A 17,068-nucleotide genomic window follows, 5' to 3' on the forward strand; every position below is an offset into this window, starting at 1 on the left:
AACCTCCTTGATTAGGCATTTGGTATCCTTCTCAAACAGCAATGCCTTTTTTAGTTACCCTCCCATACCACATAATTCAGTTCATTTTACAATGCGTTTTGACGACGCATCAATACTGTGGTGTGGCGTGTGCTATATGTGAGAACTATAGGTTGTCTGGGTTTCATTAAAGCACCAGAACATGAAGAAGTTGTTAAACCTGTTTGTTTAAATCAATAATAAGCTGCTATAGATCGTTAATATCAGATTTGGAATGAAAGCCTTCAGATAAACAGGTCCTCCAGAAAAAGAATAATAATAAGATAAGAATTGAACACCCTTTTCTTTTTCTTAAATTCTTCTTTAATGTTCTTAAGAGATAAATGTCTATTTTGAAGCATGACATTATATAAAGCATTAAAGATTAGCCTTACCATTCCCGTGTGCATTTTTCACCAGCTGTGCATTCAAACATTTATTTAGTAATTGCCTTACACATGTGCACTGCATAGTAACATTCACGACTTTCAGTTTGCCTCAGCTCAAAGAATGATGTAGTTTACCATACATATGTAGAGTCAGACAAACTGTGGCCTAATTTTTAGAAGTGGTCACTTTATACTAGACTTCCCATTCAATGTTTGTATAAATGAAATTCTCTCAATACCATTCGCAAGTAAACAGGTCAAATTCAACAAAATAAGCGAATAACCTAAACATCACATTTGAAGTAGGAGTACACATCCCAAACGAATTCAAACGCAAATTCTTCATTTATTAAGAAAATAGGGTCAGATGCACTAAAAATCGAAACAATTGGGCACAGGTATTTAAATAAGCACTTACAGAAGCGGTGAGTGGCTACCACTTTTACAGGAGGGAATGGCTATTTGGTTATATGAACCAAATGGTTCATAATGGTTATTTGAAAGTGTTAACACTGACAAAACTTAATAACACAGACTTAGTTATTTTAAGTCCATTGCATTTTCCACCAAATGTACCTACAGATACCAATTAAAAGTTAACTTCATTATAAGTGCAAGCTTTTTATTCATCGGCTAAATAATTGAAGCAATCTAAAATGAATTAAGTTTTTTTTTCCGGGATTTCTGTGACAGCAAAAAAAAAAAACAGGACAAAAATAATTAACTTGGTTTAGCTGGATACTGGAAGTGTGTAGTACTACTTCATCTTAATACATTGCAAGATGATCTTACCTTTTAGTCCCTGAATTCTCTTTTGTGTTCTCTGCAAATTAACAAGAAATTTATTATTAATCACCGCAGCAGAGCAATTTCTTTTTTTTTCCAAGATGCTGGTTTACAATAAATGCCATTTCACCCGCATTCATGAAGACAAACCCAACCCTTGACAACTGTTGTATTGCTCTTTTTATTATTTCTAAATTAAAAAAACGAAACTTCGTCTGTATTTAATGCATGATCTCGCATCACACAGCACGGCGACACCTGAAGCAATCTTTATTTCCGCAGAACAAGCTCGCAAGCGGACTGAATAGATTGCAACTGCCACTAGTTAGCTACAGGTGAAAAGCACAGTTTGGAAGTAAATTAGCAACAATGACTTTAAAAAAAATGAAATAGTTCTAAGGTTAAACAAATGAAATGAAAACTCACCCACAGCAGTCTTAACGTTATCAGAAGCTTACCTTCCATTTCTCTCGTTCGCAACAATCAGAACAGATTTTCTTGGCTTCTAGCGCACCTTACAGTTTCCGACACGGATTTAATTATTAACTAGAACTTGATAAGGACTTGCTTGTACAGAGGCAATGAAAGGGAGTAGCTTTAGCCACGCACAATGTTACAGCCTAAGTTTTCTGAAACAGTAGAAATATTTGAAGAGATAACGGTTAGTGCTGTATCAGTGGATTTGATGGTAGAACAATTGGAAAAAAAAAACACTCGCATTTACAGCACATGTTGGGTTAAAGCAAAAAAAAAAAAGGAATACATTTGAATCTAAAACCCCGGTACATACATAAAAACAAAGCAATGATGTCTTGATAATTTCAGAATATTATCGTGCTCCCTATAGAGTAAGTGCTCAAAATAAAGAGTAAACTAAACTGTAAGCAAGGGCATTTAACAGTTCACAGCTCTTTTCTTCTTTTTTTTGTACAAACTGGAAGTGTCTTAGAAATCATACTAATTAGTTGTGATGTGCTGCAAATAGAGCATTTTGTCCAGGCCACTGCGTTGGAAAGCCCTTCTTTGTCTTGCCGAGTCCAGTGTTGTTGACTTTGCTGCACAAATATATTCACTGTAAAATTTAGTTGGTTTGTTACTCTTTCTAGGGGTTGCAGCAAAACTACAGGTCACTCGAAATGTGTAAAAGGTTTTGCTTTGTTTTTGCAGCTTAAACAAGAACACCACAACAAAATGAGAACTGTTAAAGGGGGGAATTGAACTTACCATTAATTAAGGAAATGTATTTTTTCCTATGCATGTATTCAGGGCTTATGTGCTAAAATCTATCACTCTATTTAAAATATAGCATACAGAGTTTGGTAGCTGGTTAGATGTTTCTGGCATCATTTTGATTAACTGATCAGTCATTACATTACTGACTGGGAGGCACTTGAGTGACTTCTCTTGTTGATGAGAGAGTTCATTTGGATCAAGTTGTGAGGTGTTTTAACCTGTTGAATGTTAAGCCTGATGAAAATCAAGAAAGAAAAACAGGAAGTAAACAATATCCCACACACTTGACTACTTGTCTTCTGGGGTGTTCACAGTCAGCAAGATCTTACAGTCAATGATACAATAAGTAGGTCAGACTCTAGGAGGCCATAACATTACCATGAGGCCTCACCAAGATCTGGGCAGGAGTGTGTAGTTGCTCCAGAAATCCGTTTGTAGTGGACCTGACCTGACTGCACAAGTCTACACTGATCAAGGACCTCACTTGTTGCTGTCTGTGTAGGTTCACCCTGACACCAAAACTTTACAGGCAGAACAGCGCATGTTCTCATTCTACTTGTGTAACAGATAAGAATGTCACAGTTATTATGTTAGTGGGGCCAGCAGGGGGCGCTCACCCTGCAGTCCATGTGGGTCCTAATGCCCCAGTATAGTGACGGGGACACTATACTGTAAACAGGTGCCGTCCTTCGGATGAGACGTAAAACCGAGGTCCTGACTCTCTGTGGTCATTAAAAATCCCAGGGCGCTTCTCGAAAAGAGTAGGGGTGTAACCCCTACGGTGTCCTGGCCAAATTTCCAATTGGCCCTTACCAATCATGGCCTCCTAATAATCCCCATCTATGAATTGGCTACATTACTCTACTCTCCTCCCCACTGATAGCTGATGTGTGGTGAGCGTTCTGGCGCACTATGGCTGCCGTTGCATCATCCAGGTGGGTGCTGCACATTGGTGGTGGTAGAGGGGAGTCCCCATTACCTGTAAAGCGCTTTGAGTGGAGTGTCCAGAAAAGCGCTATATAAGTGTAAGCAATTATTATTATTATCATTCCACAGACTTGCCATTGAACATTGCTCATTAAACATTTGTGGGATGAGCTGCTACACTGTGTGGAGACCAGTGAACAGATATGGGCTTGTCCAGGTTCTATCAGAAGTGTCTATGCTCTATAAGTACTTCATATATGTTTCCAGTAACTCTAAATCTCTGACCATTTCTCAGAAAGCTGTAACTCTGAACTAGACTGTCCCATTCACCTTTATTATATTGAATAGTACCATTTATAGTTGAAGCAAAAATCAGTAGCATTAGTACTGTACCTGTATGCCAAGGTGCTAAGAACCTGTCAAAACGTCTGGAATGAATTTGTGTTGATAGCATAAATAGGTATTAATTATATTATGTTTTCAATACTAAGCTACATAATAACACTTTTATTTCAATTTTAATTCAATTTTTATCAGTTAGCTCAGATAAGTTGTGACTGTAGCTATCAATATTAACAATAGTTCAGTATTGTGTGATATGCAGTTGAAGTTGCCTTTCTGAGAAAAATATTTTATTTACATTTAAGAAAATGTGTGTTTCACGTTAAACAAGCGACTCGGTAAAGATAAATCATTAGACACAACTGGTTCTGTAACCTTCAGTCTGTTTTTCTAGGAGCTTGTAGATCCAGCGTCATGTAGAGATTGAGAACAGCTTTCATGGCTTTCTCTCAACACAAGTTTCAATTACTGTGATCCATCTAAACCTGTCTGGCTCTGAAAACCCCTTTCAGTTCATCAATTATGTTTTGTATATAGGGAGTAAATTACATTTTCTATAGACCTGAAAAAAAACTTGCATAAAATAGTACAGGCAAACTTGCCTTAAGACTGCTCCCTTTAAAATCTCTGTTTTCTTATAAATTTGAAATAATAGTCAATAGAATAAAACTAATAATATCACTTCAGTTACTGTCTACCATTAATTAATAGCATATTTATGAAACATACGTATCCACCCCACTTAATATCATTTTAAACCGACTTTTTGTCTATTCAATAAATCTGTGAGCTCTTTTCTAAATGAAATACTCCTGATGAACATATTCCTGATGCTATTTTTTTTAATACTTCCAGATCTTTTGGATTTGGTTACTATAGTACCACATTTTGTAACAAGCAAAAACCTAGTGGAATAAGACAGCTTGATTGTGTTAATAATTTGGTCAAGACCAAGTTCTTTTTAAATTGTTTTTCTTGACATTACTGTAAATCACCAACTATATTCTCCTCATGAAATTGTTTCTTAGGGTATGATAAAACATTTAGGGTTATGGTCAATTTTTCTCATCTACAGTAACTGCCGTAGGGTTGTAATGTTTGAATGCAAGCATAAAGAAAACTTATTTATGGGCATAAGACTCTATTATAATACTGCAAATTAATAAACCAGAAAAAGGATCACTTGCATTCCTGTGATTTGATAGTCTTCTGTCTTCACATTTATAACTTGTTGATAACGTCCAGACGTATTGCTTCAATGAGCTAATTATGGTTTATCACTTATCTGTGGAAACATTCACCGGCAAAGCTTTCAGTGAGTGGAATCGACAATTTAAAGATAATATGCAACCTTTCAAATATTTCACTCACGTGCTCTTTCTTATTACTAAACATTTCCAGCAGAGTTTCATTGATTGTAATATGAATTGTAGGCTCTGTGATGTGCTCTTATTTATGTGCAAAAATTCTTCGGATCCCTCATAATGAATCTGGTACATTTGATATTTGATTTTCAAAAGAACATCCTAACGAGACATTCCCATGCCAGTAATTAAAATGCAAAACGGCCAGCTGTGTATTCCATTTCAATGACTCAATTGCACAGGAAGTCTCCTTTCCAAATCCGACCAGACAAAATTAGAATTAGATTCCTTGGTAAGATAATTTTTATGATTTCATTTCTAGAGTTTGGTGCCTGTAATACCCAAAGCCCACACATCACAAAATTAAATACGCAGGACGTCTTTTCAGCAAGTCTTAGCATTAAAACAAATAACAATGCCAGGTACTTTGTGACCACAAGTTACTTGTTCAACAAAGCATAGAGGTAACCGTGCAACTCATAAACTGTGCAACTAGTCAGCATTCATCCTTCTATTGGAGGAAACAAACATTAAGTGTGAGGGATCAATGGTGAACTACCAAATAATATTTCTATTGCCACATTAAACAAAACCCTTCATACAGTGGTATTTCATATCACTGCCATTTCTGGTCACAAATCAGCTACTTTCCTTCTGAAGAGCAGTTTTAATAAGGCAGTTATGCAAGCTGCAGAATACGGTCTCCTGCAGGTCAGATATTTATTGATCTTTGTCACGGGCAGCATGGTAGCACAGTGGTTAGCATTGCTGCGTCAACGCTGGGGCCCTGTGTTCAAATTTGGACCTGGGGAACCATCCCTGGTGCGAGTGTGTGCACATCTGCGTGTGCCCTGCGATGGACTGGTGTCCTGTCCAGGGTGTATCCTGCCTTAAGCCAATTACTTGCTAGGATAGGCTCCAGCTCCCCTGCAACCCTGTATTATATAAAGCGGTCAATAAAAGGATGGATCGATCTTTAGCAAACACAAGACCAAAAACATGGACAGTATTAGATTGTTCTTCCTTAGCATGACTGCTAATTGCAACTCAACCATAATTACAGTACTAATTTCACTGCTGATTACCATACTTGAACTGGGGATAATGAAGATTCACTTGGTGTCTAGTTTTGTCTCTGGTGTGTTTTCTAACTTGTGCTCCAGATAAAAGTTTCTGTTGCGAAATCAATTAGTTATATCCATATATCTGTAAAATAGCATAGTCTCATCATTAAAAGCACAGAGTGACAATACAATTATATTAATATTTACTTGTATGGCAGAATCAGATGCATCATCCAGTGGCATCTTTTTGATTCATACTTATAATTTCTGCTAGTCAATGGTCTCATCCTGAACCATACCTTTTTCAGCTGTAGACATTATTTTATGATGTGTCTTTCATTTCACAGCTGTACATCAAGTGATGATCATGAGCACTAAAGAATCTGGACTTTTGAATGTTTGCAACTAAAGATTTGAGAAACAGCATTTAGAATGTACAATTTAGAGTATTTTGTTATTGATAAACACTGTAGTTGACACCTCCACCCTGCATCAAATGAGTACAAATACATTTGGCAAGATATTACATTTGTTCTGTTAAAATCTCTGGCACATCAGAATAATGTAACTCATGACTGCAACCAATTTACAAAGTTATTTGGGAAATGACAATTATTTGTAACAGGTACACTGACTTTTCAGTGTGCAGATGTGGCACTGTTTAATTCATTATCTGCTGAACAGTTATCAATAGGGTGTCTACTGTGAATGTCTAGTAGCTTGTGTTGAATAGTGTTGAAAGCATTGCAATCTGTGTATCAGTGACACCTACTCTGCACTAGGTTGTAGATGCTGTCTTGTACAAATTCCTCACATTCTCATCATACAGGAAAATCATGATTGCACAAGCAGCACAAGGACATGTTGTCCTGCTGGAACATTGTCACGTCAGGATGTCGCAGCAACGAAGGTCCCAGGATTTGATCAGTAGCACTGAGCAGTTACTGTAGGTTACCATCAGTCAATATACAGGAAGTGGAGCTCTGTAGATACCAAACACTCCAGCAAGATATTCACACATGAATCTCCCCCATCATGTGGGCTGTTCTACATGACAAGTAATGAATCATTCTTCTCGTCTGCATCACACTCATTCAGGAAGGTTGAAACCGGACATGAATTCACGTTTCGGTGGTGTAAAGGGATCGTTCTTTTGAGAAGTGGGACATATTCGCTCCTTTCTATTTTACTTTCTTGTTATTCTCTAGACTTGACGTTCATGCTATAACAACCAGCTAGAGAACTTTCTGCATTACTCCACCACCGTTCACCCATCCCTCAAGTATACGGTTAACATATCTTCGAAACTCTTGAAGAAGGCTCCACAGCCGAAACGTTTCTTCTCTTTTCCGCATGGAATAAACCTTACTTGTTCCTCTGCAGCCTACGGATGCTGACGCAACTACCCGATTGAACTACTTTGTGTCTGTGTCTGCCCTGTGGTGGACTGGTGTTCCATCCAGAGTGTATCCTGCCTCTCGGCTGTTGCTTGCACAGGCTCTGGCTCCCTTGCAACCCTGAATTGGAAGTGGAGGTTAGAAAATTGATGGATGAATGGACACCACTTTAATCAATACCCATATGCTTTATATTGGAAAAAAATGATGTTACTTAATAAATGGATTAACTCCGCATCTTGTGCAGCACTGCCAGCTGGAGCAAGATGCCTCAAAGATGGTATCCAGAAATCTCGACAATAAGGCATCATTCAGTTGCTGGAACATTTTCTTTTGTATCACATGTATCCCCTGTCAAATGAACTTTATTAAAGCTTGTCCTGATAAATGTATCTTCCATTGTGTAATCAAAGTGCAGGATCACTGTAATACTGGGGAGTGAGGCATTATATATTATTATTATATATATATAGGCATTATATAAAGAAAATAAAGTTACAAAAGGGAAACCACAGACAGGCTTTTTTTACTATAATAAATCTGCTAACCACCCAGGAAGAATAAGGGTTGAATTGTACACAGCAATACAGAGAAGCAGGGAGAGTTAAATATTGCTAAAAATAATATTTCATGGAAAGTCATAATTCATTTAAATTTATAAGGTTATCACTTCATCCAGGATTTGCATTTGATAATTCTTAATAAGGAAAAGTTTTAAACATACATTTTATAAATATATGAGCTAAATGATGAGGTATGGAAATACAGATGAAATTATAGTCACTGTACTGTATATAACATCTACTGTTGACAGGTGTATTCTAATTTGTTTGGATTTTGTAATGAATGAAGGAAAAATGCATCATGCAGTGTACTACGTATTAAAAAAACGAATGCAGTACAGGTTTCCATGGAGCTTGCTTCAATTTCCCCAGAACGAAGTGATCTCTACCAAGGAGAAATTATATTAAATGGCCAAACCAGATACTGCTAGCATTGGGTGGCCTCATTATCAATCAATTATGTGCCATTTAATGTGTTGAATGGGGACAGAAGGGCTTTTAATACACTAGGAGAATAAAGAAAAATGTTTTGCTGCTCCTTGTTGCTAGTGAGTATTTTTTTAAATAGGGAACTGCAAATAAGTGACAGACAACAATGTCTGCAATGTCATATTTTGCAATCTATAACCCTAAAATACTTTAAAACCCTATGAAGACCTTATACTACCTTGCTGATGAATTTTGTCCTTTTTAAAATAATTTGCATTAAGCTTCCATATGCCATTTTTATGCAAGTATTAAATTTCCATAAATACTATGTTTTTCTGTTATAATTGAGCAACTGAATGCTTTAGGGAATAAATGGACACAAATTACATAGTGTCTTTATATTTTATTCACATATCTTACATTTTGTAATGTCTAAGTCTCACTTTCTGATGGCAACCAGAAAGCTTGATTCAGCACCTACAGTAATGTACTGTATTCTTATTCTTCATTCATACAAGAGAACACACAAAAACACTCAGCTTTCACTTACAATGTACACCCATCACTCAAAGCGTTTCTGTGTGAATGTTAATATACAAAGAGGGGCTTGAAAATAAAATCCACAGAAAAACAAAAAAAATAAACAGATCAGCAGCATGCATAACATTAAAAAAATTAAGTTAAACTTTCCTTCCTTCCATGAAAGAGTCGAGTCTATTATGTGGCCCAGAAAAACAATTTCCAATCTTCAGAAATCATAAAACTACCTGATAAAAATAAGTGAACTAAGTTTGTTTGTTTATCAGTTTTATGTTTTAAGGATTAAAATGTGTGGTACCGATTTCCTTAAAAAACAGTACTGGTAAAAAGACATGCTGGGCAATTGAGAATATATGGATTGTCTGGATTTAAAATTCATATCACCTGCAAAGTAAAAGATAGCACTTTACAATAAGAGGCTGCTAAGGATAATTCATGTTTAACAGGGGAACACACCGTGACTTCCAAGTGCATTTATTAATTACACTGGAAATTATGTACAGTATTTCCTCATACGTAATAATATTAAAACCTAACCAAATTCAGACACCTTGTAAAGTGTTATCTGGTACTGTTACAAAATGATATCAATATGATACTGTTTTGCAATGGTCTGCTTATATGAGTTACTATGTAGCTAATTTTTAAACTGTCAAAACTACAACAGTTGTTGGCTTAAATTAGATCCAGTTGCTGCTCAGAACAGTATATGGTATAGTGAAGCTTCACTGCCTTAAGCATGAACATGGGCAGAGAACCAAATCAGTCTACCTGCAAAGACGCCAGATGAAAAACAATGTAAAATTAAGATGTGAACACTACAATTAAAAATAATAATAACCCATAATGTGATAAAAGCCCAGACTGAATCGTTACCACAAAGCCTACAGTAATTCACATTACGTTCCAAAACTATCAGTGATTTTTTTTTTCCTGAAATGCTCCTGATCTCAAATTAACATACTTTTCTGAATATATTAAAAGATACAAGTTGTAGAACCATATGATGCAATAGGAAACAAAAAGGCGTGATATTTTTTGCACTGCCTACAGTCTTCTCATATGGACAAAACAACAAAACCTAAGGGAGTGAATATTAATTTTACTGTTTACATCGGGTTCCACCAGCACAAATGGTAGTGCAATTGATGGGGATCTGTTTACCCTGGCACACAGCAGCAGAGAAACAGCAACACAGAGGCAATGCTCTCCCACCAAGACCAAGCCTCCACCATTTTGAGGGAAATCGTGCAGAAAGAGCAGTGATTACACTGCACAAAAGCAATACACACCAACCTGCTGTGATGATTGCAAAAATCAGGGTTTCATTTAAAGGAGCACCTGCACATTTCCCACTTGATAATTTGAAAACCTGCATCTGGCCTGTAATATAAGGCAGGCATGCATGGCAGTAATCGGGATCTGACATGTTCTGCATTTTACTAAAGCAGGGATGTGTGATGAAATGTATATGCTATTAGCACCAGCATATATAAAGCATATATACCAGCATGAACCAAACTGTTTTGGTAAATCACTTTTTTAGAAAAAAAAATACAAAGGTAAAATTTATTGTTTAAAATCAATAGCAGCATATCTTAAAATATTTTACAATTATTTTCTTTTAGACTTCAGCAAAAAAAAAAGTTCCTGAGGATGATTTGCAACTAGACCTTAAAGTAGAGCCTGCACACCAGAAAAGTACCCTGGACTGTCCGCGCCCACTCGTGATAGCTAACATTACATGTCTATAAGCCATATCTTTAATATACGTCACATACACCAGTCTATCATTTCTACACAAATTTACTCACCCATAGCAGAAAACAAAAGCAATACTGTGGGAAATGATAAATTAGGAAAGAAAAGGGATGTAAATTGATTCACAGACACAATAAAAACGAAAATGTATTATTTCTTCATTATTTTTATCAGAGACGGCAAAGCAGCCTTCATGCGTCTGGTGTGCATTTTGAATTTGTAATGGAATTCCATTTACTGGATAAAGGTCTTCAGCATAAAACCTCAAAACACTAATAATCTGTACTTTGGATTGGTATACAATTTCAAAATGTGTGAAGAAACTTAAAAAAAGATCAGCTGGTAACAGGTATTACATCTAGGTGTGGATATTTCTTCTGTACTTCTGTGTGTGTGTGTTGGGGTAGGGGTTAGGAGCATTTTTTGTGTTATTAGTAGTCCCTTTCCAAACAAGATGGCCAGTGAGTAAAGTTGTGTTTTAACATTCAACTTATTAACTTTCCTTTTCTTTGAAATCTACACTTTAATGTATCGCCGTTAGTCGGTAGGCTTGATTGTATGCAACACGTCTTCACATCTTCACACATACCACTGCTATAGGGGGAACACCTTCTGGCCATGTACGTTTTACTACATCATGGGTATAGAAGGATTTTCAGAAGATAAAACAAAAGCCCAAACGTTTATTCGCCAATCACAGATTTTTGCACAGGATATGTTACAGTCCGTTGTAATGAGGCCCCCATCGCTTGTTAATGTGGTCAAAGGTATGAGACACCCACTGCTGCTCCAGGACCCTGTACCTTTCCTCACACAGATACAGCGGCTTGCCACGTCTAGGAGAGAAAACAGGAAAAAAAAAAACTTTTTAAAGAGCATGTCATGATCGGTTGACATAAGGCAAACAAACACATCTGGACACGAACAATAACACCGATCCAAAACAGATTCAAATAGACATTTCTAAAACAGGATTTTAGATTTCCGAAATATTCACAGTAGGGTATAGTTACAAGAAAGGCATTGGGTCTAGAAATTCTAAATCATACTGAAAGGATTGCTATTTTTAGCCAGGTGGTCTGCAGACCCTGTTGTGTTTCAGGGGCAGTGTCTTTTTGGTTGTTTGTTTGCAAGTATACTTTTATACTTTAACACTTCACGAAGGAAAGAGCTGATCCATCTCGGGATACCAGCATGATAGCTAATGAAAAGAACCGTTCATCCTAAGTGACGGACTTCCAGGAAATTAATACTGAATTTGAAAACTGAAATTGAAACTGTTTAGTTGAAAAGTTCAGTGATGTTTTTCGAACTAAAACCATGAGAAAACGTTCAAGGAAGCAGCCTCCTTGAAAGGAAGCATAAGCATATATTATGCTTATATTCAAACCATTTCTTTTTTAATAAAGCCAGTGAATTGATATTTCCATGAATGCACATGATTTCTATATCAACTTGAATTTTAAAGCGATACACATTTATTAGAGGAGGCAGATACAAGCACAGAGTTTACCGGAGGTCTCTGTCCTCTTCCCCATGAGCATCCAAGTACACGGAGCCCCAAAGGCAGAAACGATGGCCTCTGATGATGATGATGACGGAGGCATTGATCAGCAGGAATATTCCTGTCCCTGCCCCACAGTGCTGAGAGTGCTAAGGAATAAAATCTTACCATCACTGATACAAGCCTGTATGTCTTCCAAAGACAAATTCCATCAACAGGGCAGCAAATGGATCATATTTCATATGGATTAAGACACAGGAATAAGACATATAAAAATCATTGGACTTTTTAAAATAGCATTCACATTACACAAGTGCCAACTATTCCATGCACTGTATGACTGCAAACAATTGAATTAGGAAACATGAGCGACATATTGTAAAAGCAGGAAAAATTGAGTAGAGTCAATATTCTACATGTCCCTGCTACTTATTGTGCCCTTCTATGTAAGTATTAAAGCAAAAAAACATCAAATCAGTACACTTACTCACCAAAACACATTCACAGTAACTCTGTTGCTTACAGCAAAGCCCTTTGAGGCATACAAAGGTTCCACACACTAAACAGAGTGCAGGATCCTTAGGCACCTTATTGCAAACAGAGCAGGCCTTCCTGTGATAGTACTGGAAGATGGTATTGTAATTCTCCGGTAAGTGAAGAAGATGAGGTGCAGCCCAGTGAGGATCCTGGGCAAGCAACGTCTGAAGAGAACAAAGGTGGAAAGCACAAAAATGCATTAAAGTCTTTCTTTGCTACCCTAACACACACCTACCGAATACATTATGTTGCAATTTTAATTTTTGAAATCAACTGCCAATCTTCCCTCCATGACAAAAGAATCTCTCGTGTAATTCACTGCATTCTTAAACTGTAGCGTTTTTCTCCACCTCATTTAAAAAAATTAGAACCGCATATGATTCTTACTACTGAAACCTGTTCAACATGTAACAAACATTCAAATGGTCTGTCTAGACTGATTAAACATTGCTGAAATGCCATCCAAAAAGGTGTTTGGATAAGGGGAAAAAAAACAATACAAAAAGTAAAGTCAGCTACATTTAAAATCATGATGTTGATAATGTCACAGATAGCTTCAGATTTAGTTTCCACCATCCATTTCTGCAGACAATCAGCAAATACGGTGTCCTTTTCACTGGGTATAGCAGGGTGTACGTCAATTGTAACCGTATTTAATGCTTCTACAAGCCTTTATTGGAAAGATGTTTTTTTCTGCACTTTTCCCGGGATCGGTGACAGCTCAAGCTGTTAAGATCTTTCATTTACTCAAGTGTCACTTCCACTGTTCTTCTCACACATTTCACATCAATCTGTGTGAAAGCCATGCTAATCCACTCAGGCCTCAATCAGGGCTGATTTTATTCTCGGCTGCCTTCGCCAAACCTTCTATCAATTGATTCGGAAAGGGGGTGACAAGTGTCCTGTGATTCACTGGCTTTTGGCTGCAGTAAATGGAAATAACTCCATGATCCTCCAAACCTCTTTTCCTAGGTCCCAGGTGGCAACGATTTTCTTACTCGTTCGCTTTTTATTTGGCTTGAGGATGTGGCTAACACTTGATCACAGAGAAAGCAGCTGCTGTAACCATCCATACCATCTCCATGGTATGAACTATTTCAGGCCAGCGCAAGTCACGTGCCGAGCATTTTCCTTTTTTAGCATAATGGTTTACTAAATATTTTGGACTTGAAAACATCCTTTTTGCTATAGCACTTGAAAAAATGTACATGTGGGTCAGAATTTGTATTCAGATCATCTACAAAAGTTCAAAAGGCTGTTTTTTTAATGATCTAAAATCTTTAAAATAATATTTAAGCTTTCCCTTAATGTCCAGTATATGGTTTCTGAGTTGCATTTTATTGCGCTGATATTCTAGTAAATAAGCCCATCACGATTGGAGATTTCTGCTTACAGTGATGGCCTGAACTGGTGACTGGTGTCTAATCATAACATGGTGTGCTACAAAGGTCATCAAAGAGTGATAGTAACAGTCTGAAATGACTACGGACTTCATTCAAGAATCCCAGGAATAAGAAACAGTAAAAACATTACATTAATATAATCAATATAATTGTGTGTCAGTGATGTTGTACAATAATTACAGATGCCCAGCTATCACAATCCAGATTATAACGATAGGCATTACCATCATCAATTTGATGAAAGTCTATAATATACTAATAACAGTTCAGTAAAGGTAACAGGTACATATAGTTTCTTACTAAGTATTATTAATTACACTTCATTTACACAACTTCTACTAATGTTTCTAAAAAGAAATATAAAAATTTGAGCAAAGGCCTTCTATTTATTTTCTTACAACCAAAACCTACCACAGCATGTTTTTTCTGAGTATCCGTGAATGCTGTTACTTCTGAGCACCACTGAGATATCAAGTCAAACGCTGGGACTGACCACTCAAGGCAGGAGGCACTGCTTAACTGGTTTGATGGTTGAAGCCCCAGACAGCTAGCCAGCACAGAAAATTCCTCTTCCCTCTAAGAAACAAAAAGCAGCACTGAAATATAGATTGTAACCAAAAAAGATTCCAGATTTCATTCAGTGTAAAAAAAAAAAAGGTTTGCTGACAGAAATTTATCTAAAATGTGGGGAGCGCAATGGCTGAAAAATAAGGGTTCCGCATAAGTCCCCACTCACAGCAGGGGCTATGCCCCTTTGCCTGGAGATCACAAGCTTGAATCCAGAGGGCAGGGCACAAAAGTACAACACAAGATCTACTGTTTGTGCACTAGGTTCACAGCACCAAAAAAAAGTAAATGCACAGGACGTACATTCACATCTTTAGGATTAAATTTCTCAGAGGCTAATATGGGGTTGTAGGAGTAAGGTTTCCGAATATTCAGTATTCAGAATTTACGGAATCAGCCATTCCAAGGCATTATATAGGGTAATAACCTATGACACCTAAATCTAGAAGTGACATTAATTAATATTATTTTGCACATTCATTAATTGCAAACTCTAAATTTCTAAAAGTCCAATTTTCTAAAACAAAAGAATCAGGACTTTAAGGCACATAAAAGTAACTAGTGATCTCAAAGCTGCGTTAAACCAGTGTGTAATACAAGTAATATATATTGAAACACTGTAAAAAACAAGTGTTCTCCTAGACATACATAGGGTACAGTTATGACAAGTTGAGAGACTCTGAAAAAAATGCTTTCAATGAGACAATTTAGAAAGCAGCACCTAAATGAAAACTTTTGTTTAATTTGTGCTATAAAATATACAAACCAGACAACTGGGTAAGTCATCCCCATAAAGGTGGTGCTGCAAGAGGCTGGAGATCCTGAGGAAGGGCAGGCAGAACTGCTGGAGAGCGTATTCGATTGACTGAGGGGACCAGATACTGGAACTCAGCTGGAAAAAAGGACAGCCACATGTAGTACTGTCATTCCACCCATACCTTCACCGCAGAACTAACATGCATATGGAATCAAAGTATATTTATTGAAGACAGCCGGAGAAATGCAGCCAGGAAAGGATTTTTCAGAACCCCAACTGCATCTCTTCGAAATCTGCTGTGCATGGCCACCAACTTTGCTTGCTAAACAGAGGATAGGTAAAAAATTACAGCAAGGTGGAAAATCCAGTGCAACCTATATTTTAAACCAAAATTTTTGTAAGATAACTGAACACTGCACTGACTTTAACGATCAAAATTGAAGTTGCTTACTATTGACATTTCATCCGGGGCCACCTCATACAAGCCCTTTCCTTTGGACAGCTCCATGATCACATGACTCAGCAATGCCTCCCAACACTTTTCTGCACTGCACGTGTTCTGTGAAACACACACGAGAAGTTCACATCAATCACAGGATTTTTTTTTTCTCCGCTCCATCACAAACAGTCAGGGGAAAAAAAAAAAACAATATAGTTTTTGGTCTTTCAACCATTAATCTTAGGCAAAAAGTAGTTATATAAGGATGATCAAAACTGACACTGAGCGTTTCAGCGAGAGAGATGAAAGAGCTGATGTAGCTGGTGCTTTGACATCCTATGCCCACACTGCAGCAAGAATCTTTTATCCGTAAAAAAGGGATCCAGGCTGGATCTCCAGTAGAGTCTGTTTGCTAAGGACTGTACAAATGCCTGAGCCCTGCTGGGACTGAGCTGCAGTGGGATCAGCCGAGCCGGGAGATGCTGTTTGCTAAGGGGTTAGAGCCCCATTTCAAACCTGGCGCTTGCTAGACACTGTGCCACAGTCAGTCCAGGGCCCGTCCTTCAGCTATGCAGCACAACTTTCGGTTGCAATCAGCAGGGAGAAAAGAAGTCATAGACTGGGAAACCCAAGTTAAAAGGCTTTGTTTGGCTACAGCTCACTTACACCAACCTAGGTTTGAATTGGCAAGTCTGCTTGAAGAGCAATTAAGAATTCCAACAGCGATAAAAAATTAAATAAGGAAATTATACCCCTAAAATGGATCCTGTACCTGGCTTTAGGTACAGAAATAGCAATTGGTATTTTTAGAATAAAGTGACAAGACCATCTGGAAACTCTTAACAAGTACTTAACATGTCAACCAGAAATAATCTTCAATTAATAATCTTATTAGAACATCCCCACGTTCTTATTTTTTAAATTACTTTAAATACATTTTTAGGTTTCTTATGCAATTTGTTTTTTTCCCCCTGAACAACACAGCATTGTAGTATAGTTTAGGCACAGTACATTAATACTACAATAACTCTTTTTATATTATAAAATA

The 17,068-nt window shown here is 37.2% G+C and overlaps 2 protein-coding genes across 10 annotated transcripts in view; both read right to left on the reverse strand.

The window, feature by feature from the left end:
• The window catches only part of myo3b (myosin IIIB), a 124,619-nt gene extending 122,557 nt beyond the window's left edge, over positions 1-2,062 (reverse strand). Inside the window, exons 1-2 of one of the 6 annotated variants that reach the window (XM_088605354.1) lie at positions 1,652-2,062; positions 1,200-1,230 (exon numbers count right to left, since the gene is read on the reverse strand). In XM_088605354.1, the coding sequence (XP_088461480.1) occupies positions 1,200-1,230; positions 1,652-1,658 (38 nt within the window). In that variant the 5' untranslated portion in view covers positions 1,659-2,062. Of the gene's footprint in view, positions 1-1,199; positions 1,231-1,619 lie in introns of all 6 variants that reach the window. The other 5 variants (XM_088605350.1, XM_088605352.1, XM_088605356.1 and 2 more) reach the window with 5 other exon arrangements.
• Positions 2,063-8,895: 6,833 nt separating this feature from the next.
• Positions 8,896-17,068, reverse strand: part of ubr3 (ubiquitin protein ligase E3 component n-recognin 3) — a 79,359-nt gene continuing 71,186 nt past the window's right edge. For all 4 annotated transcript variants that reach the window (XM_088605360.1, XM_088605359.1, XM_088605358.1 and 1 more), the window contains 6 exons: positions 16,033-16,140; positions 15,591-15,716; positions 14,669-14,833; positions 12,809-13,018; positions 12,327-12,466; positions 8,896-11,649 (listed from right to left, as the gene is read on the reverse strand). In XM_088605360.1, the coding sequence (XP_088461486.1) occupies positions 11,532-11,649; positions 12,327-12,466; positions 12,809-13,018; positions 14,669-14,833; positions 15,591-15,716; positions 16,033-16,140 (867 nt within the window). In that variant the 3' untranslated portion in view covers positions 8,896-11,531. The remainder of the gene's footprint in view (positions 11,650-12,326; positions 12,467-12,808; positions 13,019-14,668; positions 14,834-15,590; positions 15,717-16,032; positions 16,141-17,068) is intronic.

The sequence above is a fragment of the Lepisosteus platostomus genome, chromosome 14 (genome assembly GCF_059453375.1).
Source record: "Lepisosteus platostomus isolate fLepPlt1 chromosome 14, fLepPlt1.hap1, whole genome shotgun sequence".
Lineage (NCBI taxonomy): Eukaryota > Metazoa > Chordata > Actinopteri > Semionotiformes > Lepisosteidae > Lepisosteus > Lepisosteus platostomus.